Source organism: Synchiropus splendidus, chromosome 11, assembly GCF_027744825.2.
Source record: "Synchiropus splendidus isolate RoL2022-P1 chromosome 11, RoL_Sspl_1.0, whole genome shotgun sequence".
Lineage (NCBI taxonomy): Eukaryota > Metazoa > Chordata > Actinopteri > Syngnathiformes > Callionymidae > Synchiropus > Synchiropus splendidus.
Window position 1 is genome coordinate 6,614,461 of NC_071344.1, and position 25,557 is coordinate 6,640,017.

Here is a 25,557-nt window from a genome sequence, read left to right on the forward strand (position 1 = left end):
TTTAAAATGTATCTATTGACAGCCCTAATTTATATCTCTATGACGCAGGGATGTTTGCATTAAAAAAAAAAACAGCCACAAACATTTAGTCAAAGCACATAAACAATTAAGTTATCAAGCCCACCATGCTTCTTCCTCATTAAAAAAAACAGTATTTTCAGACTCTATCTCTTTCTTAGTCACACTAAAATCCAATTAATAAACAACTTATCCACAGGTTTAAAACATTTGAGACAAGTTCAGCATGGGATTTTGAAATGTCAACATGTCCTTACACTAGAGGAGATGGTCCCACTCCCATTGTCTCCCTCCGCTCTCGTAACAGTTGCATGGCTCAGTACCTTGTCTGGCTTGTATGATGTGTCTCAGTGTCAACAGCACCTTCTAACATTTTAACTAGCCACGCTATGTCTCACCTACAGAAACTCATCAGAAAGATGGAGCATACCGAACTGTTTGTTTTGGCTGCGCCGCTGCGGTTGCATCAACAACCTGATGGACTCGTGATGGGCCGGTGTAAGTGGATATGAAACCTCCGTGGGGAATGAATGCTATCCAGGTCTGCTACTCTGTGACAGGCCACACTGTGAGAGCTGACGTGAACATATAGGTGGAATGTAGGCAACTTTATTTGCCAGGAAACACAGAGCCATTGACAAGAGAAGCTGTGCAAACAGTCGGCCATTTTTCCTGCGACTTGTCGTCAATGCTAAAAGAATTCCTGAACACTTGGTGGCATTTTAGTTTTTCTAAATTTGCCCTCAGTTTTATGATTTGCCGGGCAGAGTATTAAATATGACAGTGGCGAGAAGTGTTGGTGGTCTGCTGAGTGACTGACAGCAGAGTCCTCACTAGTTCATTTGTGTAAACTGCGATCCCTGTGTGTTTGTGTTGCTGCTCCTGCGGAGGACGGCGAAAACGCACGCGGTGAGGGACTGTGTCGGGAATACACACTGCTTTCTTTTCCTCATTTGGCCCCATGAAAGGAACTCTTTCAGTGTTTTGCCTCTGCTGACCTTCTGCTTACCCAATCCCCCCCTTTACCTGGAAGCTGCTTCACCTCTGATGCCATCTGAATAAATAATCCCTGCCTTCATCTCAACCTCTCCGACTGGTGGATAGATGTTTCTTATTTACCCTAATTGGTGCAACATTTATGGTGAAGTGTTTTGAACTATTCATGATTCACCTCTAGGAATCTGACCATGATTCCGAGAGGTGAATCATTTTCACTTTTCATCATCGTCCAATTCTTGACCCCCTATAGAACAATGAAATTATAGTGGTACCTCGGTTTTCGAACGTCTCGGAATTCAAACAAATCGGAGTTCGAACAAAAATTTCAAGATTTTTTTTGCTTCGGATTTCGAACGGAAATCCAGAACTCGAACGCCCCCGAAAAAAGCCGGAAAAACTATAAGGTGCATGACTTTATTTTTTTAATACGGAGATACAAATTATCTTGTGATAGAAACTATCTCGAGATAACTGTTGTCTCGAGAGAAAAAAAATAAAGTCATGCATGCCACATGTGGTATTATTTTGAGTAGAAGCAACTTGATCAGAGTGTTAAAAGTGCACAGACTTAACCGTCGGCAATATTCTGACTTGCAGACAGTGAATGACAACGTTGAGGAACAGGTACAAAGCCATGGGAGACAAAGTGGAAGTAATCGTTTCTTGAGATAAAAATGATCTTGAGAATCTAATGATCACGAGATAACTGTTATCTCAAGATAAAAATGATCTCGGGGTAAAAAAAAATGTCACATCCAAAAAAATGAACACATGCATGTCACTTCCACGGCTCCGTAGTATTGCAATAACGAGTGGTTTTAGAAAAGGACAAGACGCCATTCTGAAGAAACGACGCACATCCCACTCCAATCCTGCAGGGGGCGGTAATGTGTCTTTAATATGCCAGGAAGAAGAGGGAAGGCGGAATCACATCCGGTGTCCAAAGTTGAGCTCGGCTGCCCGCGTGTGTGGCTGCGTGATGGCAGTGTCGCGAAGTTTTTTAATGATTTAATGCGCATATCGGGCGTGTCTGTATAAAACATGGCTACGAGCGCCACCCAGGCGGATCTGCTCCAGTTGATCTACAGACACCTGAAGGAGAGCGGCTACCACTCGGCAGCCAGTGAGCTGCAGAAGCACGCCCCGCAGGTCGGCATGTAAACACGCGCTCACTGTCCTTGCATTAAAGTTATCATGTGGTTTAATGTCTTTTCTGCAGACGGAAACAAACACGTCCACCCATTTGATAGATATATATAACTCCTGGCTGCGGTGAGTGTGTTTTATTGACAAAAGTATATTTAGTTTTCTTGTCTTGCACTAAATTTAACTGTTTTTTTATGACTCACCAGGGACTCCAAAAAGAAGTCAGAAAATGGAGGAAAGCCACTAAAAGGTTTGTCCGAAGAATAAATAAAAGACTTCTAAAAGATGCCAACTGTGCACGTTGTTTGGCTGTGACGTCACTGGTCAGGCGCTCCTGATGCATCCATCTTTTCATCTTCATGTGCTTTTTGTTGCAGCCTCCTTGACTCAATGGCCATTGGAGGATGAAGGCGATGAAATGAGCCAGTCACTTCTGCCGCAGGTGACATGAAGACTCACTCAAGTGGCATTTTGTAGATCAACATTCACTGACATTGATTTTGCTGTTAGACTCCTCTTGCCTGGAGTAAAAAAACGTCCGTTTCGACTCCAGTTAAAAGCCCTGCCGCGGGGTCGCCTCATAAAAAGACACCAGCCCCTCCCTTACCTGCAGCTGCAGGTGACTCCAGTGACACCACAGACATATCTGGGGATGAAGCCAAACATCTGATGACGGTGAGAAAATGTAGGGAATTAGTCGTGATGATACGGAGCCCTGGATGTGACATGCATGACTTTATTTTTCTTTAATATTTTTTTTTATTAATGAAAAAAACATTTTAATTAAAAAAAAATTAAATTGTCAGTATTTTTTTATTTAAAAAATAAAGTCATGTCTGTCGCTACCTGGGACGCGTAATAGGTATAGCTTAGACACATATGGTATTTGAGTAGAAGGCACCAGATCATAATGTTAAAAGCGTGCAGACAGTGACTGGCAATGTTGACGAACAGTTACGAAGCCTTGGGAAACATAGTGGTCCCAGGAGGACGTATACAAAATGCTTTGCCAGAGAGGCAGCTACACATGCGCTGACATTTCCGATTGTATCTTGAGATAAAAATTATCTCGAGATAGTTATCTCGGGCAAAAAAAAAAAAAACACATGCATGTCACTGCCAGGGCTCCGTATGATGATCTTTGTCATGCGCCAGTTTCGTGAAAGACAGTTGGATGCTCTGTATTTTATTTTTATTTTTGTATGATCCTCAGGTTAAGTCTCCCCAAAACGATTCCAGCCTTCATCTCAACAGTCCGACTGCAGTAACAGCACCACCTCTCGGTAAGAATGAGAACAGCGTCAGCAAAAGAAGTGTCGTTTCATAGGTCGTGAGATCCAGTTCTTCTTTAATGGACAGCAAACTCAAACACTCCGAAGAAAAAACGGTTGCCTGCCAAAAAAGCCAAGGCGACGAAAAAGAAGGTGAGTATCGTGCTGGGATCAGTCTTTGCAAATCGATCGACCATAATAAACGTGTTTTGATTGGGTTTTTTGGGTACTCTAGACGGTTCCAGTGAAAAGGAAGACAAACAGCACCAAATCCACAGACAAAGGCAAAAAAGCCCAGAGCCAAGCCAAACCTGCCACAGCAGATGCAGGTGATTCAGACTCCGACAGCAGCCTGGATGTGGAGAAGTGGAGGAGTTTAGTCCTGAAAATGTCTGGTATGTGTTTCTCAGTGGGGACATTAAAACCTTGTAGTTAAAGGAGATTTGGTTTTTTGGAAATATTCTTGCTTGCTGATGCGTCGCTGTCGTACTGTGATGTATTGAATGTGGACTCTCTCAGGAGCTGGGTGCTTGCAGTAAGCAAGGGTTTGGTATGTGTGTGTTTTGGTGTTGAGGTGGCATTTGGGTTGATGTCGGCACTGCCCTGGAACTTTTGATCCGGCCTGTGGTCACCACGCACTTCACTTTACGTTCCATTGATCTAAAGGCCCATTTCTGCTCCTTTTGTGTACGAAATTCTACCCATCCGTTTCAAACGTTCCCCTCACTGATCACATGCTTCGACTCCTACACAAACATTGCCGACTGTGGAAGAAGTGTTGATAATACCTCTTGCACAGATGAAAAAAGGTGTAGGAGGCAGTGGTGGGTGAGGCTGTTATATTTCCACCATTGTTGTGTAATGGCCCCATGGTGCCTGGTGGTACTGCTCTTTTTGGTCCGTATCTTTATCATAAGCTTTGTGGAAATGTGTGGAAGGCTCCATCCGTATCTGGATCAATACATAACGCTGAGCATGAATGGGCTTTTAGTCAAACCTTTGTAGTTACCTTGCTTTAGCGACATGTCACCATCTCTCCTGGTTCCTTTGCCCTCAGATTCTGACGTTGCCAGGATGGCTGTTATCGATGCATTGGACTCAACGACAAAACGTCCTGCTGTGAAGAGAGTGAGGAAACCACGGGCAAAACCTGCCCCTAAAACGAATCCCAAGACTGAAACCACTGACAAGTCAGTAATGGACAATGAACAGAAAGAAGCAAAAACAACGAAAAAACGTAGAAAGTTGACCAAACCGAACTCGGCTCCTTCTCAGGACCAACTCGATACAGAAGTCAAGGCTGGTAAATCCACACCAGAAAAACAAGCATCGGATAAAGAGACAACAAAAGACCAGTTGTCTTGTAGTGAGCCTTCAGGTCATGTGACTTCGCCTAAGAAAAAGAAGAAAAAACAAAAGGTTTCTGAAAGTGAGACCAAGGAGGATGACTCAGTGAGAACTGAGGAATCATGTAGCGTCACTCAAGAGCAGTTGAGTGGAAACAACAGTGAGGTTCCGCAGCCTGCCGTCAGTAAAAAAAAAACAAAGAAGAAAAAAGAGAAGGTTTCAGAAGGTGACACCAAAGAAGAGGATGAAAAAAAGGAGCATGACTCGATGAGGAAGGAGGAAACATGTAGCGTCACTCAAGAGCAGATGAGTGGAAACGACGCTGAGGTTCCGGAGCCTGTCGTCAGTAAAAAAAGAAGTAAGAAGAAAAAAGAAAAGGTTTCAGAAAGTGAGACCAAAGAAGAGAAAGAAAAAAAGGAGGAAGCCGCTGATGACTCGGTGAGGACGGAGGAAACAAATAGTATCACTCAAGAGCAGATGAGTGGAAACGACGCTGAGGTTCCGGAGCCTGCCGTCAGTAAAAAAAGAAGTAAGAAGAAAAAAGAAAAGGTTTCAGAAAGTGAGACCAAAGGAGAGGAAGACAAAAAGGAGGAAGCTGCTGATGACTCGATGAGGACGGAGGAAACAAATGGTATCACTCAAGAGCAGTTGAGTGGAAACGACGCTGAAGTGCCAGCGCCTGCTCTCAGTAAAAAACGGAAGAGGAGAAAACAAGAGGAAACTGAGACAGAAAACCCATCTGATTCAATCGTCGAAGAGAAGGTGAGAGATGACAATGGAGGAGAGCTTCAAGGGGAAGTTCTCCCAGAGGTGATGGTGAAGAAAAAGAAGAAGAAAACGGAGGACAGTGTTGAGAAACATCCAGACGAGAATCAGGCACTGGGTGAAAATGGGACGGAAGAAGAGGCAGCTGTGAAAGTGAAGAAGAAGAAAGCAAGGACTTTATTTTCAGCCCGTTCAGAGTCAATTTTAGAGGAAACGGCGATCGATGCAGAAGCAGAAATGATTCCAGAGATGCCAGAGCAGACCCCGGGAAAGAAGAAAAAAAAGAAAAAGTTGTTGAAAGAGGAAGTCGAGACTGAATCCTCGTCCCTCTGTGAGACGCCAGGTCCTCCATCAGAGAAGAAGAAAAGTGAGTCATGACTGCTTTTGAGTTTTTCAATTCAAGCATCAGTTTATCTCCAAACCTCTCCATGTGTCACGCTCACGTGCTCGTCATACATCTGAGCATCTTCATCACTGACTCTGCTTCTTGTCTTTCTGTCAAAGCTACTGTCTCTACACCAAACATGCTGATTTCTTTTTTTCCCCCCCACAGAGAAGAGCAAAGTAAAATCTGCAGAGGAGCCGGAGTGACGGAAGAAAACCGACTGTATGAGATGGGAAATGAGTTGGATTTGTAAATCGCCCTATATTTTTCTACTTAAACAGTTTGAATATGTCTTAAAATATGGTTTAAATATGGAACCTTTTTAAGTATTCTTAGTGCTATGTTTGTCATTTTATAAATGTTTGTAAAATCAATTAACTATTTGCGTTATAGTTATAAGTTTTCGTGCTGAATGAGCATTTTGAAATATTTTTCTATTTTTGTGTAGATGATTCAGTGGGGGACACAGCCTTTCTCTTAAAGTTGATGTGATGGTTGAATAAAATGTCTTGATTACCATAAAAAAAATGGTTTTATTGTGACTTGTTCTTGTCCAATGTTTTTAAGGAAGAAATTGTTGGTTGTATTTTGCATCCTCTGCTTCAGATAGGAGCACTGTCAAATTCACTTTGTGTCAGGGAAACAAGTCCTTTCATCATTCAGCAACTGACATAATTTATCATAACGTTATGATTGAGCTTTAATCTGTGATGGAGTTCATTTTTCTCGACTTGGTGTGACCGTGTCTAGTGATACGTGTGAGTGTGCAACGTCACAGTCTGTCGGTGGCATGCCGCACCGTATGTTTACACTTGCTCTGCCGTTTTTCACCTCTCAAAAGCAAACATTTATTCAAACGGCATGTGATTTGAGCGTTTTATGGATCCATACACTTCAAACCGAGCAGCACCATTTTCAGTGTGGTTTTCTTTCAAGCGGCCACTTGATGGCGCTGTATAAAGCGGTGGCGATTCAAAGCACATCGCAGAAGAAGAGGTTCTGTTTAGGAGCTGAGGTTTTCATGGCACCATGAGACCGTAGCCGGTGCCGCACATCAAAGTGCTCTTGTAGTGATATTTTTACGCATTTGTTTTCAGGATAACAAAATGTGGAGGTTGGCCAAGGTGCGTCACAAATCGGGGCGTCTCGGCGTCACTTTGGAGGAGTTCAAATTGAAGAGGCGAGAGCAAGAAAGAGGTCTGAAGGTTGAACTCCTAACCATTGACGCGTGTTAATGTACATTGAAAAAATCGCAGTGATCGTCGTGAATTTCACAATTCTCTGTTGTCTCAATACAGTACATGTAGCATTACTTGCAGGCTTTGCTTCTGAGCAAGTCAGGATGTTGTTTTGACCAGTGTGTGTGTGTGTGTGTGTGTGTGTGTGTGTGTGTGTGTGTGTGTGTGTGTGTGTGTGTGTGTGTGTGTGTGTGTGTGTGTGTGTGTGTGTGTGTGTGTGTGTGTGTGTGTGTGTGTGTGTCCACAGCTCTGAGGCAGGCGCGCAGAGACAACCAGCTGGTGAGCAGGAGACTTCTGCTGTCAGACGATGAAGAGCATGACGTCAACATGGACACCAACACAGCAGAATTGGTGAGGTTTGAACGCGAAGTTCTCACACTTTACACAAGCGATTGTTCCACTTCAATTGTTTTTTCGACAGGATGTTGTTAGTTTATTGCATAAACTCCAACACAGCAGCCCAGAAAGAGAAATCCACATGAGACTCCTGACGAAAGCTCTGCGAGATCCATCCGTGCAACTCAGTTTTGTGAAGTAAGATGGTATTTTTATACACTTTATTGAACTATCAGTCTGCATTCTAGCTTCCATTGCTCTTCCCCAGGCAGGAGAACAGTGTACACCTGCTGGTTGGCTTCCTCAGCGGCAGTGACGCTCAGTGCCGTCTTCAGTCAGTACGATGTCTACACGAACTGTCTCACTCTCCTCATCCTAACGTGGCTCCTGCTTGTCTCCCTGCCACTCCCTACCTTCTCACTTACCTGTCAGGACAGAGCACCAAGTTCACTGTAGGTACTTAGCCAGTCTATATTTGCTTCAACCTCAGTCAAAATCTGACAAAACTCGTGTTTGCACAGGAGCTTTGTCTCTACACACTTGGTAACCTGTGCCCTGACAATGATGTTATTAAAGGGAAACTTCTGGCTCAGGGGATTGTTCCTGCTTTGGCCACCTGCCTGGAGGTATGGGCTAAACAGCAGGGAGTTCATTACTTCTTTTCTGTCTGCGTTAACGTTAGTTCATCTGTGTCCGCATCTTTGTGTGTCCAGAACCAGAGACATAATCCCGCAGTGGTGGAAGCTGTGGCGTTCACTCTCTCTCAGCTTCTTCAGACTAAAGATGCAGCTCCAAAACCAGTGTCGTAAGCACCTGCGGGTTTTTGTTCTAGCTGCTCAGCTACTGCTAAATAATCATATATTGAATGCTGATCTCTGTGCCTTTCCCTCAAGGATGGTCCTGGCGTCTCGCCTTCCTTCACTCTTGTTATCAGTCCTGAATCCTGACCCGGAATTTTCCCTGGGCCCAGCTATCGAGTGCGCCTGGTGTCTGCACTATATTGCATGCAGGTGACTGCTGCACCCCCAGACAAACTAACCTGTTCGATATTGGCTTTAATAATGCAGAAAAAAATGTTCATAAACTTAAAAAAAAGTCCATAAACATTCTTTGTATCAGTTTTTTACTCCCTATTTTGTTTGGCCAGCCACTGCCATTTACACTATGGATATTTATGATTTGTTATTTTTACAATTTTCATGCATGATTTAAACGAGTTATCTTTATTATTTTATTTATTTATTTTTTCAAACTTTTGCCCAGCTGTGAAAATAACAAAGCCCTGCTGACTCACGGGACGTTGACACACTGCAGTTCTCTTCTGGTGACGCTTGGTGAAGCTCTTGTTAATGGAAACCAAGACGAAGGTCTGGAGTTGGTGAGGAAACTGGCATGCGTTTTATTTCAGCGATCACGAGGTGCTCTTTCATCCATCTGTTCTCCTGCCAGCTTCTCTGTCCTTTGCTTCGAATTGTGGGAAACCTGCTCTCTTCGTGTCCCGCTGAGGAACTGGCCGGTCAGTTGACTGACTCTCGCCTGGTGGTCACTCTGTGTTCGATGGTTCAGTCGACCGTCCAGACTCGGCCGTCTTTGGCCAGAGAGTCTGTCTGGGTCCTCAACAACCTCACAGGTTGGTTCAGGCAAATCAGATATTTTTTATTCATCACATTCCCCCAAAGACTTTTGTTGTCTCTCGCTCCTCTCCAGCGTTCTCTGCAGACTTCTGCTCTGCTCTGTTGACTCACGACTTGGTCCACAGACTGATCCAACTGCTGTCCTTCTCCCAGGGCATCAACACGATGGTCAGTCAAATGCCATGTGCATGTGCCGCTCCCGTGTTATCCAAGGCTTTGCTCCTCTGCCTGCTCAGGTTCTCAGAGTGCTAGCCAACGCCGCCTTCAGAGGAAAAGAGTTTTGCATCACGTTGACGCAGCTGGGATTATTGACTGCCCTGTTGACCACGCTGAAAATGACCGACAAGGAGATGGTCTCTCTCAGTCTGGATCTCCTCTTCATGCTGCTTGTGTCGTCACCTCAGGTAAACACTGCTGCTTCCCTAGAAGAACAGCTTACGTACCCCACCTTTATTTACTCATATCACTAACTCAATATTTTGTGAGCTAATGCGTTTCATAGTGACGGTTTTACATCGCTTTTGTCCACTAGGTTGCGGAAGAGTTTGTTAAGATCAGCTGTCTGTCAATACTGGAAGCCCTTCAGTACAACAGTGACGGCGACATGAGGCGGAAGGCGACATACTTGCTGGAGCACCACCTGCTGTCTTAGCTGAAGAACTGCATTGTAGTAACGCGATGTAGTAGCACTTGCAACACCATGTTAGATCGAAGTGCGTAGTGAACTCAAATGCAACTTCATCCTATTTTATAAATCACTCGATCCGCTGTCGTGACTTGCATTTATGAACTATGATGTTTTTTAACGCCAAAAAATTGCTTTTCTATCAGTATGATGTTGTAATTCTGTGCAGGCAGAAGTATTTGTATATTCATTGTATTTTTATACTCTACTAAATGATTAAAATGAACTAAGCAAGTACTTTTTGTCCAGGTTTATTGAAACCTTAAAAGATAAAATTTTAGTATAAAAATTTAAATGACTTAATTATGTGTCAATAATGGACAGAAGGAGCAGCACGAATGGAAGAATCTGTGTTGCAGGTTGTGACGCAATAACATGTCAGATCCATGATATCATCCCATTTGGGTGTTCCAGCTGGGTTCTAATGAAAAGCAGCCTTTTTTCATGAGCCCCTCCCCTTCATGTAAAAAAAAATAAAGAGTCTCAAATTCCCCCACTTCCTTTCCCCTCCCACAACATTCCCAGCTTGCTGTCTTACACTCTGCTTTTCTGCACGAGGTGGGGTGCTTTTAATATCTTTGATATCTTTGATGATGGCATCCTGACAACATCGACAACGTCGTCTCTGTGCTGCGTCGGAACCGATCTACGGTAAGCGCAGGTCTGGAAGATAGAAGCTGCACGGCTGAACTCGCTGCTGTTCTTTCTCCTGCAGAACAGCATTTGTTTCCTGGCAATGGAAGGCTCAGATTCCACAGAGAGGGGACAAGTGGGGCGGAACCAGAACTCCGAGCCTGAGCACACTATCCTCATGTCCAGCAAACCCCTCCACCGCTTCGTCCAGAAGGAGCCCAGAAGTCTTGGGGTAATATAATGTATCGAGTCATTTACATACTTAGCTGCAATACTGGAGCTCAAAACAGGAGAAGCTGGAGTGGAGTGTTTCCTACAGGCTTCTAGTCGACTCGGACCAAAAAAGTGAGATGACTTGGGAGTTTGAAGTCATGGGTCATGTTTTTATGGGTGCGTGAAATTGAAATGGTGATGATGATGATGATGTGTGTGTGTGTGTGTGTAAATGTCCAGGATGCAGGACGTAAACTATAGTTGGACTTGGAGTCAAAGACTTTTCTTCTTTTCAGATTGTTCTTGTGCTCTTGGGCTGTGGAGAGCTGTTGTTGGGAGTGAATTTAATGGATGGGCGCAGGGATGACCCCTACAACCTCTACGTCCCCTTTTGGCTGGGAGCTGAGGTGCAGTGCTCATTTGGAACTTGTCCTTTGTAATATCTCCCAGTGAAGACAGCGGTATCTAAACAGTGCATCATGGCAGGCTTACAGCGCTCCCCTTTCACACCATGTGGTTTCATTCACATTCTTTGCTTCTATTTTAGTTTGTTCTATGTGGATCCCTGTCCATCTTCACTGGAGCAAAACCCTCCAAGAAGATGGTAAAGCATCTGCAGCGTCGGATCCTGGAATACAATGGTTTTTGAGGCAGCTGTTCCTTGTCCGCAGGTGACTGTGTGTTTGGCCATGTATATCATTTCCATTTTTGGGCTCATCATCGCTGCCGGCTACAGGATCGACTACGTTGTTCATCTTGTCCACAGACCATTCCTAAGCGGGATGTTTGACGATGACTGGAGACTCAGAACAACGGTGACCAAGTTAAAGAAAAAGCTCACCAGTTTGTTGCACGGTTCACTGACAAAACTTTTTGTTTTGTTTTAGGATCTACTTATTGGCATCGAGTGCGTTTTGTTTATATTGTCGTTGTGCGTCTCGGTGTTGCTCATCTTCCTGTCCAACGTGGCTCGTTTATCTCTGAAATCTACTCACACACAGGTAAACTACGTTTTGAGGCAATATTAATAACTAGTAACTAAGATGGGAACCAAACAGCATCCTTTACAAAAACTACATTTTACTGGATGGCTCTGGTTTCATGCATGCGTTAATGGTTTATTTCAAAATTTGCCAAAAAAAAAGAGGATTAAATAGATTAAAAGCATAGAAAATAACTCTTTTTTTTAAATTAATTTACCAATTCTATCTTGTGTTTTTACAGGTCATTTTTCAGCAGGTCCAGGCGCCTCCCACTCAGCCATCTACCTGAACTTATGTGATGCAGACACACACTACAAATACACATTTTAGGTTTAACGGTTGCTATTGTGTTCATTATGTTCATATTACTGTGTATGTGTAGAATTCCAAAAGGGGCTTCAGGTTTCTAACATTCACAAGCTCCTTTGTGAGCGCTGCTTTTTTTTTTATTTTCAAATGTTGAGGATGAGGTTCTAAGGTTTTATAGACGAAGAATCATCATTATGATCATTTACATGATAACGTTGCACACAAATTTAACCCACTGATATGAGTCTTAAAAAAACACACATTCCATTAAATGTCTTTATGTCAAGTAATATATTTCCATCATTGGTGTCGTACATTTATTCTGCAGCGGTGCCAGTGTTAGTGTGCCCCCTTAACTGTCGCTACAAAAGAAAATGTACCTTATATTTATGTTACGTCTCAAACTTGATTTACCATGTCTGAGCAGAATTAAAATCTTAATTTTATCGTATTCCACAGGAAATGTTTTGATCTAGCAGAATAATATATAAAACGTTCAAAGTAATTCACCTGAATTTGTCTGAAACTGAAAATGTATAAATACATACTGGTGACAACCCGCATTTTTAAGGGGATACAAAATGAGGCCCAACGCGTTTCCCAACCAAAGTCACCAACAGTATTTGGAAAGTCGCCCACACTGACGATGAAAGGAAAGGTAGTAGTTTAGTGCTGTTTATTCTTTTTGTTTCTTTTTAATTTATTGTGATATGTTGAGTACAGAGCATGTTACGAGCGTAATTTCCCTTGGGATTAATAAAGTTTTTCTGATTCTGATAATCCTGGTGCTCCAGAGCCCCCAGGTGGATGGATTGAAGACTCACACCTGGAAGATGTTCTGGAGACCCTGTGCCCACCCGTGTCTCTGGTTCGATGCCCTTATTTCGATCCAGGGATTTTAATAGAACAAAAGCCCAGTGACTTATGTGCTTGTTTGAATGCGATCATGATGATTTTGTCACATTATTTTGAAGGAGCCACGGCGCCACTTGTGACTGCCCCACCGGGTCATCGCTGTCCCTTCAAGCACATCCCTTTTTGTGCGTTGGTGATTTGCGAATGAGGATTTAAGAGTTGTCACTGACACACTGCAACACATTTGGTCACGTTTATTCATCGTCGTTTCACTGAAAGGACAGACAGAAGTTTGGGTTGGGCTCCCTCCTCTGTGTCACTTCAGGGGGAGCCGGTGTTTTGTTTGGTCCGTGTGTTTGCTTTGCCATGGTTTAATAGACGTAGCTGGCGGTGTACAGCGACTGCGTGGCGGCTGAGTCAGTTGCGCCCGAGGGATTGTACTCTCCTTTGGCAGCCAGGCCGTTAGTCTGCAGAGAGAAACAACACTTGAGGGCAAAGTCGCTTCTGGATGTTAATGATCAGCCCTAGTGCTCCACATTAGTGACAAGCTCTGATAATCATTGACTTGTCGGCGGAAAGTTGAGCAACACGTGATAAACTACAGGACTTATTGATGTACCTTGGCGCGTTTGCAGAAAGCCTCCTGGGCGGCAGCCTTGTTGGCGGCCTTCCCCTGCCAGGCGGCGAGGGCAGACGCCTGGAGTGCACGGCCGTACGAGAAGGTGAGCTTCCAGGGACGGTGGATGGGAACTCTGTTGATGGCGTTGAGGTTGAGGGAGGCCTCCTCCTCGCTCTGACCTCCAGACAGGAAGCAGATGCCTGCAGAGCCACAGCATTATAGCCGAGGTCCTCTTCAAAAGCCGCTCTCCGTCACTCACCGGGGACGGCGGCAGGGACGGTGCGCCTGAGTGCGGTGACTGTTGCCATGGCGACCTCCTGTGGGGTGAATTTCTTAGCGCAGGAGTGTCCAGCTGTGACCATGTTGGGCTTCAGCAGGGTGCCCTCCAGGTACACGTGGTGGTCGGACAGGGATTTGTACACGGCGGCGAGAACCTAGAGGCCAAACCGACGGTCACGCTCGCGTAGGAACATGAGGAGAAGCCAACAAACCCACCTTCTCTGTGACGTACTGGCAGCGCTGCAGGTCGTGATCGCCATCAGGCAGGATCTCCGGCTCCACAATGGGCACCAGGCCGTTCTGACCCATGACAATGTTTCAGTATAATCTTTCCCTGGTTTTGACGGTCATGGCGCACACTCACCTGTTGGCAGATGCTGGCGTAGCGGGCCAGGACGTTGGCGTTCTCAGCGATTGCCAGGGCCGACGGGCAGCCGTCTGAGATCTTGAGGACACACCTCCACTTGGCGAAGTCGCAGCCGTCCTTCTTGTACTGCGCACAACGCTCAGAGAGGCCATCAAGACCTGACGAAGGCAGGAGTAGATATGTTTTAATCTCAATCCTACTGAGATTAAGGTACATTTTCAGTAGTCGGTTGCACCCTCAATCTGATGGAAGGTGTAGTCACGTCACTCCCGATTTGTATTGTACAACATCATGTACTCAACTTCCTGTCTTTGATCATAGCTTGACAGTTTACCTTGTGTGGTTGTTTCACCATCAGTTCCGTTCAGACCAGCTGTGCCCTTGTCCACCTGACGAGGGGGAAAAAAAGAAAGGTGGTTAGACACACCAGGACTCGGGACATCCAGGTGCTTCCTCCTCACCTTGATGCCAACGACGATCCCCTTGTCCTTGATGACCTGGGGGAAGAGTTTGCCGCTGTCTGACTTCTGGTAGAGCGTCTCGTGGAAGAAGATGACGCCTCCCACGCAGTTGGACATGGAGTCGTCGCAGGAGAAGAGGAGGTCGCGGAAGGAGCGGCGGTTCTCCTCAGTGTTCTCCACGTTGATCTTCTGCAGACGCTTTCCCATGGTGCCTTTGGATGGAGGGCACGGTCAAGATGGTGGCCGTGAGCTCAGCTTTGCGCCGCAGCAGCTCACCTGTCGACTCGTCTGCAGCGAGGATCCCCTTCCCTGGAGCCACGATCCTCTGAGCAATGTCAGAGAGCTCCTTCTTCTGCTCCACGGTCAGAGATGGGAACTGGTGAGTCATCCTGGTGAGGAGAGACAAGCTGTTGCAGGGCATCTGAAGTATGAGGAAGATATACACTCCAATCCAACATGGCTTCCACCCTTCTGGCACCACAGTTGTCAATATTCATCTGAGTGAACTTTGACCTACAATAGACCAGGGCTTGCTGTCAATGTGGCAAAGCACGACACGCTTGTTCACAAAGGATTGTAGAACTGAATCACGATTGCATTGAGGAAGTTCCTCCTGCACGACCTGATTCCACCTGGACTGCAGCTCAACTTTTGAAACACTTGGTCGCTAGTAAAGAGTTTGGAACAAGCAGAACGTGCTCACAAACTTACCTGAGAGATGTTTAAAAACAGCGTCGTCAGCAGTGGCAGCAGCAGCTCGACTGAGTGAGAAGGCCGACCCCCGGACACAAGGCTCTATTTATCAGACTCGGAAGTTCAGAGGAGGCGCGTCTGATGTGGCGGGGCGGGAGCGTCCACGGTGATGCAATTGGACGGACCTGGCGGACAGGTGTTTGCGTCAGAGCGTCCCCGGACTTTAACAGAGGCTGACTTGCTGTTTTGCAAAACACAAAAAGCCGTGTCTGAACAAAGTTATAGAATTCAACCGACTCACTCAGTCCATTCATGACGCGACGTCATGGCGTCAAGGCCACGCCCCCGCGCTGCACACGTCACCGTGGACCGTTGAGCGTAATGTTGCTGTGCTGGTTTTTATTATCTACAGCTACATTATATGCAATATTCAACCTTCGATGAAAAGTAGCCTTTAAATTTGGTTTGATGTATATTAAGCACAGTAGAAACCTAATTTATTTTCATTTAAACAAATGTAGCACGCCAATGTTTTGAAAATATATATATAATTTTTAATATACTTGTAATTTTCCTGGAAAATATGTATTCAAGCGTCCATATTTTTTATATACATCCTAGTTAATCATTTATTTTTACCATGTCGTATAATAATCTTACGACAAAATGTTCCCTCTAAATTTATTTTATTGCTCATCACCCTCATTATATCCATTTTACTGGATTTAAAACGTCCCCAAATGTTTCAAAAACTCATGTTAACAACATTTAACAGCATTAGAAGTCACTTTTTTTTTTTTGCACAACCTGGACTGTGGACTGAGCAATGTCCTCTCCGGGCTAATGTGGGTGGTCAGAGTTCAGTAAAGGTTTACATAAGGGTGGGAGACAAGTATAGGGTTTTAATCAGGGGTGAAGCTAAAAAACAGACAGAACCATTCATCTGAGGAAATTAAATCACAAGACATGGTGATAAAGAAATGTTTGTAACATGTGAAAAGTGAATCCAGGAGAAAGATGTTGAAAAACAGGCAAGTCATGTTTTGCACCTGAATAAATGTGTCCACCAGGAAGATTGTGAGGGCTTTTTCTATTTTATCGATATGTTTGCCACAGCTACGTGTTCACAGAAACAGGTGAGCGCATATGTTTATTTGGCCGCAAAGCTACAGTTAAGGACCATGTTCTGATTGACAAAATTATAAATATAAATAAATATTTTTCAACTGTATTTAATTTATAGTCGCAGGACATTTGCATAGTTTCTGTGATCATTAGTTCTTATTTTGCTCCGTTAGAAATTAACCTATTTCATCTAATTTGTCAAGTTGCATTATCATTGTCTCTGATTATGAGAGACACATTCCATATTTCCTCAAATGCAAGTCCGTCAAAATAGGTGCTTGCAATCACTCATCCAGGCCTTTAGGGGGCGACCTTCAAGCAGACCGGCGTGTCATTTTCTTTTTTCGCTTCCTTAAGACAGAAGCCGCAACATCAACATCCGCAGACATATCAACGTAGAAAAATAACGTTTATTGTCAAACAGGCAAGATACCGAAGTTAATATTACGCTTTAGTAATGCCGATGATGAAACAGTTCCGGTTGTGTCATAATATGTGTCCTTAAACAGCTTTTGAGCTGCCTGTTAGCAAGTGGCTACAGTTAGCCTCAGTTGCACCGGATGACTTATCCTACTCGGTTTTCTGAAGTAATGGTGACGGGTTCACATCTGTCGGTCGCTTTTTATTCGTGTTTTAACCATTCTTACGTGCATAATATTACATCGAGAATTCTCTTTGGTGCTTCAGGTGTCTGAGGATGTCGGGGCAGAAGCGTCCTGGAGACCCCAGCGGCCCCTCGTCCTCCGGGGCGCCGGCTGAGAAGCGCAGGGAGCGAGATGGTGAAGACGGAGGTCCAGGTGTGTCTGCAGGGGGGAGCACCGCAGTGGAGACGGTGATCAAGCTCGGAGGCGTGTCCAACTCGGTGAGCAACTTGTGAATGTAATACAGCCTCAACATTCTGCTAAGAACGTGTCAGAACACAGTCTTATCTGAACTGAATGGATTCCAGGAAGAACAAGACATTAAAGCATTGCAGGCTAAGAACCGTAAGCTTGGAGAAGCCCTTGACCAAAGACAGGTAAGTTTATAACACGACATGACCAATACTTCTACACGTGACTGAATCTAAAGAGTTCTCTTGGACATTCTGTTGCATACAGGTGATTGAGGATGAACTGCGAGAACGAATTGAGAGACTGGAAACCCGACAGGCTACTGATGATGCCAGTCTGCTCATCCTCAACCGATACTGGAACCAGGTGAGTTGGAGCCTTTCAAGATATAATGCATGCAAACACTGTCAGTAGATGAGCGCAATTGACAAAAAAGATCTTGCTTTCTTTCAGCTCGATGAAAACATCAAACTCACCATCAGGCGTCATGACCAGTCATTTAGTGAACCTGAGAAATCTCCTCCTGGTGAGGGACGCAACCTCAAGCCAGACACTCCAGAGCCTGATGGAGACTCAAACCAGGAGAGGGCCAAAGACAGAGGTAAACCGAGTCAGCAATGGTGTGTCTGTCTTCAAATTGTTTTTGAACGTTTGTTATAGTAAAGCACAGAATTGGGATTGGTATTTATAATGACTGTGTACTCTGAAGCCGTGTTGTGTGAGTTTTTTTTATGACGAGTTGCTTCTGTCTTTGAAATGGTGGGAGTTTGGTTAAGTGTTTATTGTTGTAGTAGCGATGTTAGAAATGAATTTACCAAACATGAAATGAGTTTTCTACATGGGTGGCCAACACAGCACCATAAAAGCCCTTTAATCTGATGCCACAAAAAGTGGTAACCTTGCAAAGAATTATCCTATAAAAGGCCATATGTCACATTTGGGTAGGGCATGCTCAGAAATTACTGTATCAGATTGACAGCTCATGGAGAAAAGGCCTGAGATGAGGCTAGGGAGGCCAGATTTAGATGGTTTGAGCACATAGAAAAGAGAGATGGGAAACAAGATGGAAGTCATAAGAAAAGGTGGAAGACAGCCATTGTGGTTCATGAATGTGATATAGGAGGTCATGAAGATGGTATGTTTGAGTTGGGAGGATGATGCATGTTTGATAAAGTGGGAGGGGAATTATTTATTGGCTGACTCTGTTAACTTTATACATGAACCGGTGAATTCATTTGAAATCCAATTTTGGGGCACCCAGGCCACCAGGGAGAGACCTCCAATTCCTTCCTCGCCACCTTGGCTAGCAGCACCAGTGAAGAGATGGAGGCTGAGCTTCAGGAGCGAGTGGAATCCAGTCAGAAACAGGCCTCTCGTGTCGTGGAGATCTATGAATGTTTGAAGAGCACAGTGGACCAACTGAGAGCGGAGATTGACTCTGGAGTCGGTAAGATGGGAGCAAGAGAAGTCAGAACAAAGTTTGATGTGGATCTCTCTGTGATAATATTGTTATGGTTGTTTTCCTTTTCAGGGGACAGTTTGTGGCTGACAGCTTCTAAACTGAACAACCTGCTGAGCATGGAGAATGAGAGACTCCAACAACTGACAGAGGACCTGAAGCAGAAGCACAGTCAGATGACCAGCGAGGTAAAAATGCTGCATTAAGATTTCCATCTTTCAAGTTATATTGTACCATTACAAAGAGAATGGCGCATGCATCCTTACTGACATTTGTTGAGTTGTGTTTTGGTTCTCTGCTAGTCCCGATCTCTGGGCCGTGCTGCCAACAAAGCTGACCAGAGCGTCAGTGAGCTGCAGGTGAAGATTGAGGAGCTCCAGTGGGACATGGAGAAAATCAGACGCAGAGAAAACCGACTTAATGCGCACCTGAGTGAAATACTGGAGAGGGTGAGTCCTCACAAACCTGTTTCAATCAATCCTTATCTTGTTTTTACAAGCTCCACACTTCTTCCAGGTCAATAGCAAAGGCTACAAAGTATGTGGGGAGGCCAGCAGTGTGTGTGGGACCATCACCATTAACAAAAGAAAGGTGAGAACACCACTAACCGTTTCAACTGGCCATTGAAAGTATTCTTCTGATGCTGTTGATCACGCTTGTTTTTTGGTATAAGAGGTCTAAAGTAGAATATTGATATATGTGTCTTGCTGGCAACAGCTTCCGTATTCATATGGATCTGCTCCCTGTTTTAGTTTGAGGAGATGAACAGTGAGCTTGAGGAGAACCAGGAGCTGGCAGATAATCGTCTCATTGAGCTTCAAAAGCTGCAGCAGGACCTGCAGAATGTTGTCCAAGAGAACAACAACATGAAGGTGCAGTCATACAACCCTTTTCTGGCTTACATGCTAAGAACAGTTCTATTATTCTTAGCTTATTTGACGGGAGGTTACTTAGTTCTAATGAGCTTGTCCCATGTTTAATTTTTTTATTTCATGTCTCATTTCACAGGCTGAGGTACTCAGCCGAGCTGAGGGTGTGGTGAAAGACACTTCGGAGTATCGATGTCTACAGTCCCAGTTTTCTGTTCTGTACAATGAGTCGCTGACGCTCAAGGCCCAGCTCGACGAAACCCGCGCACGTCTGAATACGACCAGGACAGCGCGGCTTCGGCAGCTGGAGCACATGGAGGCAAGTGTGAGACGATGACACCATGGTGATGTGAACCTGTCCATTCTCATGGTGTTGAACTCTGTGTAGAACGATGAGGTGGCTCTGCAGAGGAAGGTTCGCACCGAGGTGTTTCAGCTGGAAGACACTTTGGCTCAGGTCAGAAAAGAGTACGAGATGTTGCGGATTGAATTTGAACAGACCCTTGCTGCCAACGAACAAGCGGGTGAGTGTTTAGACTCCTCGAGTTAGCGTCTGCCTAACTCAGTGTTTGTTTTTGTTTATTAAGAGTGTCTCTATCTCAACTCCGCAGGTCCCATTAACAGAGAGATGCGGCATCTTATCAGCACGCTGCAGACACACAACCAGCAGATGAAGGGAGAGGTTGTCAAGTTTAAGATCAGGCTACGAGAGACACAAGCGGAACTCAACCAGGTTAGCAAGTCACAACATCAGGGGGATATGCAGTAGTAATTTGTGTTTCTCGGGTTTGAATCCAGCTTGAGACAAGTCTTGGTTTGGAGTAGGGATGGGCGATAACTTATCGCACACGATATACCGGCAAACACAATCTGCACGATGACAATTCTGCAGCTCACGATAAATTTCAAAAACACGTGACGCGCTCGCTGCATTGGACTTGCACACATGAACACGAGGAGAGCGTGACGACATCGACGTTTGAACACTGACACCAGCGTGTGACAGTTGTGGAGAGTGTGGTGGACTTTGGTTCACGATCGTAGTTTGAAACTTATTTTTAATACACGGAACCTTTGATAATGCCACTGGTCGACTCTGAGTCTCTGGATCCGTGTTTATTTTATTAGATGGACTGGTCCTCATAGGTTCTCTCACATTCTTTCTTCAATAGCATCTTGGAAGTGTGTCCCGACTGGTCCATAGTTAAAGTCAACTGTTAAGAGACATGAGATACAGCAGACAGACGGCTCAATTTAACCCCAAAATAAAACTGGCAGAGCAGTCTGTCTGACACCGGCAGCTTCTACCAGAGAGGTGAAACATGTTCACTATTATATTTAAACATAAACAAATAATGATGTTGGAGACAAACTCCACTAATACGTTTCATCATAAAACAGTTTCAAGAGAGACTGTAGTGTGTACAACACATGGACATTTATCTTGATAATTATCGCCTAAATTACAACATATATTGCGATAATTTTTGTCCATATCACCCATCCCTAGTTTGGAGTGACCCTGGTTCTCTCGTGTCTCGAGTCTTCCTTGTGTTTGTTCTATCTGGAGGAAAACACTGGTTAATAGGTGACTCTCGGTTGTTGTTGCTTCCGCAGGTTCGTACTTCCAAAGGCAGCGCCATCCTCCAGTCACAGTCGAGCACAGAGACGGAGGTGAAAGAGGAGACAACGTCTCCCTCGACTCCAGCCACGTCAGGAGAAGCTGTTGTCAAGACAGAGCCAGAGAACGACTTTTCCACTCAGAACAGCTCAGGTAAGGCATGCACACTACATTCACTCCCCATGCTCATGTCCACGCTGATCATTTTTACCGCTCTCTTTGGTAGCCTCCATAAAAACCGAGGCTGGGGTTGAGGCCGAGCTCATTGTCAAGGAAGAAGACAAAGAGGAGAAGAAGGAGAGGGAAGAGAAAAAGGACATCATCAAGAAGGAAGAAAAGGAGAGAGAGAAAGAAAAGGAGCGAGAGAGGCCGGCCCGCAGTGGCTTGAGCAGTAGCATGTTGAAAGAGGAGAAGGAGAAGCCGGGGAGCAGTAACCAGCTGGATGAGCCGGCCAGCGAGCGCCCTACTGTGGTCGGAGGGTCGAAGAGGAAAGAGATGGAGCAGCTGAAGATCACTCGCGCTGAACTCAAGTGAGTGACTTTTTGTCACACTGGAGCCGGATGGAATTGTCACATGATCTGTTGGTCTGTCCCCACAGGAAAGCACAGGAATCCCAGAGAGAAATGAAGCTGCTGCTGGACATGTATCGCTCGGCGCCCAAGGAGCAGAGAGACAAAGTCCAGCTCATGGCTGCTGAGAAGAAAGCCAAGTCTGAGGTGAACGAGGATGGACTGTCGCACCATTTATTCTACTTGAAGACACTTTATATATGCAGTTGGTATTAGGTTCGAATGATTTCTGGTTGTCATTGCAGATACACTTTATGGTTGAAATTAATCTGGCTGTAGTGGTATTAACTTTCTCAGAAAGCGACTGCACACTGCCCCCTGCTGGTTCATTGTGTGTATCTCGCTAGATAAAGCGACAGACTTTTTGTCATGGTATTTTGCTGCGATCATGACAGAATTGTTCTCCGTGTGATTGCAGGGAGAAGAGCTGCGACAGAGGCTGAGGGAGCTGGAGGAGAGGGAAAGGAGGGAGGGAAAGAAGATGGCAGACGAAGAAGCGCTCAGAAAGATCCGCTCTGTGGAGGAGCAGATCGACATCCTCAACAAGAAGTTGTCAATAGCAAAACAGGTGCGTCGGCTGCTTTAGTTCACAACATTGTCTCTCCCACTTACTCACCGCCGGCGCCCTCTACAGGAGGAGGACGCCCTTCTGAGCGAGATGGACGTGACGGGGCAGGCCTTCGAGGACATGCAGGAACAGAACATTCGCCTGATGCAGCAGCTGCGCGAAAAAGACGATGCCAACTTCAAGCTGATGAGCGAGCGGATCAAGTCCAACCAGATCCACAAGCTGCTCAAAGAGGAGAAGGAGGAGCTCGCCGACCAACTGCTCACGCTCAAAACCCAGGTCAGCCGCCGTCTGCGGGCATGTGGACCCACTAGAAACCCTCATGAAGTACCCTGTTGTAACATAAACAGTAGTTTAGTTCAGATAGATGTTGCTATCTAAGGCATGGCAGCTGCTTTATTAATGGTTGAAGACCTGAAGCTCAAACTGAGACTCAAGTGGAGATTGTGCCAGATGGACAGAAACCACTGAATAATCTTTCCAAGAGTTTAAGAGCAAAATGAATGGTGTAAACACTGTTGTTTGAAATATGATCTTCCATATATGCTATAGACGCTTCTCTGTTTATGCACACAAGGTTGATGCACAGCTGCAAGTGGTCAGGAAGTTGGAGGAGAAGGAGCGCCTCCTGCAGGGCACAATAAGCACAGCTGAGCGAGAGCTGGCGCTGAGGACACAGGCGCTGGACATGAATAAACGAAAGGTAATAACCAGGCACATGATGCAAGATTTTATATATATATATATATATATATATATATATATATATATATATATATATATATATATATATATATATATATATATAGTGGTTTATATACACATGTTGAGTCTGTTTGGCAATACATCCAATGATCTACTTTGTCTTCCTCCTCCTCTTCTACCTCTGTTACTTCCTCTTCTACTTTTGTTTTGTTTTGTTTTGTTGCTATGGATTACTGTACTTGTGACAGCAACATTGGAACATAATGTTAGTTGGTGCAAATGATAGCTTCCTACTATTGTCTCATTTTTATTGATGGCCAATGATGTGAAAATAAGTGATTTGGGCTGCTCACTGAAGTGTTCCGTGCAGATGGATTTAATAATAGGATTGAAAATGTCATATTCTAATGAAGAATTCTTTATTGCTGTCACTCTTTTCTTTAATGTTTCACGGGATGCTCATGCCAGCACATTTAAAACTAAAAGTAAAATGGCGGTTGGTACGAAGTTAAACACTACATCATCGGCCCTCAAAGTAGACAGAAACATGTTGGCTGATGGATGACTAACTCCTCACCACTAATCCAGGCAGTGTTACGAAAGCACTGAATCAAAGCCACACATTGAACCCCTTGTCTGACGAACAATAAAGACTTCGCCTCCCAGTTCACACAGAAGCAGACTTGACTGGCTGCATTCTTCACCAGCTGGTGTTTTATGGTTTAAGTTTCCGCTCATTTGTCAATCTGAAGCCAACATCAGTCAGAGATTATCAGTCTTTGAGTTGGAAGATATGTTGTCTTCAAGCTGCCAGAAGTGGCGGTTGGTCACCTGTCAGACGTGGCTGATGTTTGATGAGAATGTTTGTCGTGTTAAGACCTTGCGTCATGAGGATAATGCCAGAACAAGCGTCTTTAACTGTGCAGATGAAACGTTTTCAGGAAGTCTTTTGTACAGGACCCAGGCTCCCTCTATAGGTTCTTTGTGTTCTCATGTGTGTGCCAGGGTCAGTCAGTACATGTGTTGTGAAAGCTGCTACACCACATTCCTGCAGTGTGGAAATAAAGGTGTTAATCGGATTCAAAGAGTGTAAGTCAAGTCACAGCTCTAACTTTTGTCTCCAGGCTCAGGAATCTGCGCTGCTGTCGGAGGAGGTGCGGGCTCAACTGGAGCAGGTCCAACAGAGACTCAGCCTGGTCAGAGAGGAGGTAGTGGAGAACAGCCTCTCCAGGGAGAAGGAGTCTTTTAACGCCAGACGAGCCCAGGTGCCCAGGCGTATTCCGTGTGTTGTGTGGCCCGATGAGCGCCATGGTTTAAACACATCTGTCACGTGGGGTTGCAGGAGGACATCTCCAAGATGAGGAGAAAGATTGAGAAGGCCAAGAAGCCGGCAGAGAAAATCAGCAACGGGGACGACATTCTCAACGAGGAAATAAGCGAGTACAAGGTGAGGTCATGGTGTGGGACGTGCCGTCTTGTCGAGGCGCAGCAAAGAGTGAATGTGTAAATAACCATGGGATTAGCTGTCGTCATACTGTAGCTTCAGGTGCAAGGATGTGTGCCATAACAGGACCCTCTCAAAGGTCCTGTGATGTAACTGGTAGTGGTCTGGCTCCAGGGCAGGCTCCGCCTCCCCACTGCCCCAGATACCAGAGTCCATCATTAAGAACCATTCATCCGAGGAGAAAGCGGCCTCTCAATCCCTTCACTCCTAATGGTGCCTTTCATCCTGGCAGGCCCGGCTAACCTGTCCGTGCTGCAACTCCCGCGTCAAGGACGCGGTGCTGACCAAGTGCTTCCACGTCTTCTGCTTCGAGTGTGTCAAGACGCGCTACGACACGCGTCAGAGGAAGTGCCCCAAGTGCAACGCCGCCTTCGGAGCCAACGACTTCCACCGGATCTACATCGGATAGGAGCGACGGCGACCTCCTCTCCACGCTCCGACAGTGGCTTTTGAACTTAACGCTTTAATATTTAGGTTTTTAACGGTGACTGAATCAGCTGCTCCCACTCAGTCCTCCACTGTGGGGCAGGAGGCTTTAGAGATTCTGATTGTAACTGGTGTGTGTGTGTGTGTGTTTATGTGTGAGTGTGAAGTGTGTTCTGGAAACGCGTTCCAGCTAGGTAAAGTGACAAAAACATTCCTCCAGACACATAAGTAGAACTGTGGTGTGAACCTGTTGATTGTTCTTTGGAAGTTTTCTAAATTGCAACTTAAAAACATTCAAATCTGCCCCACTGACTGAGCCGCCTTGTTCTGTTTTTAAATAAAAGTTTCAGCCAAATTAGAGTACAAATAAAAGTCGTTGAAGGACACAGTGGTCAATGCCTAGGATGCAGAGGCTCGACACGTGGGAAGCTGGTGATGTCACCATTTGTCTGGGGAAACCTCAAAGCACAGAGTGAAGAAATTCAACCCCTGTCCCACCCACTTGAGCCCCGAATAACGATGCCATGTAGTTGGATTATAACAAGTCAATGGAAGTGCGAGCTGGAGAACCAAACCACATGTCCCGGCGTGCCAGTCTTTTTGTGCCTCACTCTCCTCCCTCCCTCCCTCCTTCCTTCCTGC

The 25,557-nt window shown here is 45.2% G+C and overlaps 3 protein-coding genes across 10 annotated transcripts; 2 read left to right on the top strand and 1 right to left on the bottom strand.

Moving 5' to 3' along the window:
- The first annotated feature begins 1,963 nt into the window (after positions 1 to 1,963).
- Positions 1,964 to 13,280, top strand: LOC128767250 (transmembrane and coiled-coil domain-containing protein 6-like). Of its 8 annotated transcripts, XM_053879168.1 has the most exons (19): positions 6,134 to 7,128; positions 7,417 to 7,520; positions 7,591 to 7,703; positions 7,774 to 7,839; positions 7,938 to 7,957; positions 8,082 to 8,131; positions 8,219 to 8,310; positions 8,399 to 8,515; positions 8,769 to 8,883; positions 8,955 to 9,135; positions 9,213 to 9,307; positions 9,376 to 9,543; positions 9,672 to 10,475; positions 10,540 to 10,689; positions 10,967 to 11,077; positions 11,218 to 11,274; positions 11,342 to 11,485; positions 11,558 to 11,671; positions 11,895 to 13,280. In XM_053879168.1, exons 1-13 carry the CDS (start codon positions 7,038 to 7,040, stop codon positions 9,789 to 9,791), a joined length of 1,332 nt encoding a protein of 443 aa, XP_053735143.1. In that variant the 5' UTR covers positions 6,134 to 7,037; the 3' UTR covers positions 9,792 to 10,475; positions 10,540 to 10,689; positions 10,967 to 11,077; positions 11,218 to 11,274; positions 11,342 to 11,485; positions 11,558 to 11,671; positions 11,895 to 13,280. The 8 variants fall into 8 exon arrangements, with proteins under 8 accessions (XP_053735136.1, XP_053735137.1, XP_053735143.1 ...); XM_053879165.1 differs by having other exon boundaries at positions 7,774 to 7,961; XM_053879164.1 differs by having other exon boundaries at positions 7,774 to 7,957; positions 8,027 to 8,131.
- Positions 13,057 to 15,317, bottom strand: aldob (aldolase b, fructose-bisphosphate). The gene is made up of 9 exons (XM_053879171.1): positions 15,255 to 15,317; positions 14,820 to 14,932; positions 14,544 to 14,755; positions 14,417 to 14,471; positions 14,080 to 14,240; positions 13,932 to 14,015; positions 13,696 to 13,870; positions 13,437 to 13,636; positions 13,057 to 13,284 (listed from the first exon to the last, which is right to left on the bottom strand). The coding sequence occupies exons 2-9, from the start codon at positions 14,929 to 14,931 to the stop codon at positions 13,189 to 13,191; spliced, it is 1,095 nt and encodes a 364-aa protein (XP_053735146.1). The 5' UTR covers position 14,932; positions 15,255 to 15,317; the 3' UTR covers positions 13,057 to 13,188.
- A 1,367-nt stretch (positions 15,318 to 16,684) lies between these two features.
- Positions 16,685 to 25,250, top strand: rnf20 (ring finger protein 20, E3 ubiquitin protein ligase). The gene is made up of 22 exons (XM_053879413.1): positions 16,685 to 16,785; positions 17,049 to 17,223; positions 17,311 to 17,379; positions 17,462 to 17,560; positions 17,648 to 17,795; positions 18,456 to 18,641; positions 18,726 to 18,841; positions 18,956 to 19,102; positions 19,170 to 19,244; positions 19,406 to 19,525; positions 19,662 to 19,841; positions 19,911 to 20,046; positions 20,134 to 20,255; positions 21,140 to 21,296; positions 21,370 to 21,673; positions 21,742 to 21,859; positions 22,131 to 22,280; positions 22,347 to 22,559; positions 22,858 to 22,983; positions 24,110 to 24,250; positions 24,328 to 24,432; positions 24,722 to 25,250. Exons 2-22 carry the CDS (start codon positions 17,059 to 17,061, stop codon positions 24,896 to 24,898), a joined length of 3,054 nt encoding a protein of 1,017 aa, XP_053735388.1. The 5' UTR covers positions 16,685 to 16,785; positions 17,049 to 17,058; the 3' UTR covers positions 24,899 to 25,250.
- Positions 25,251 to 25,557: the final 307 nt, after the last annotated feature.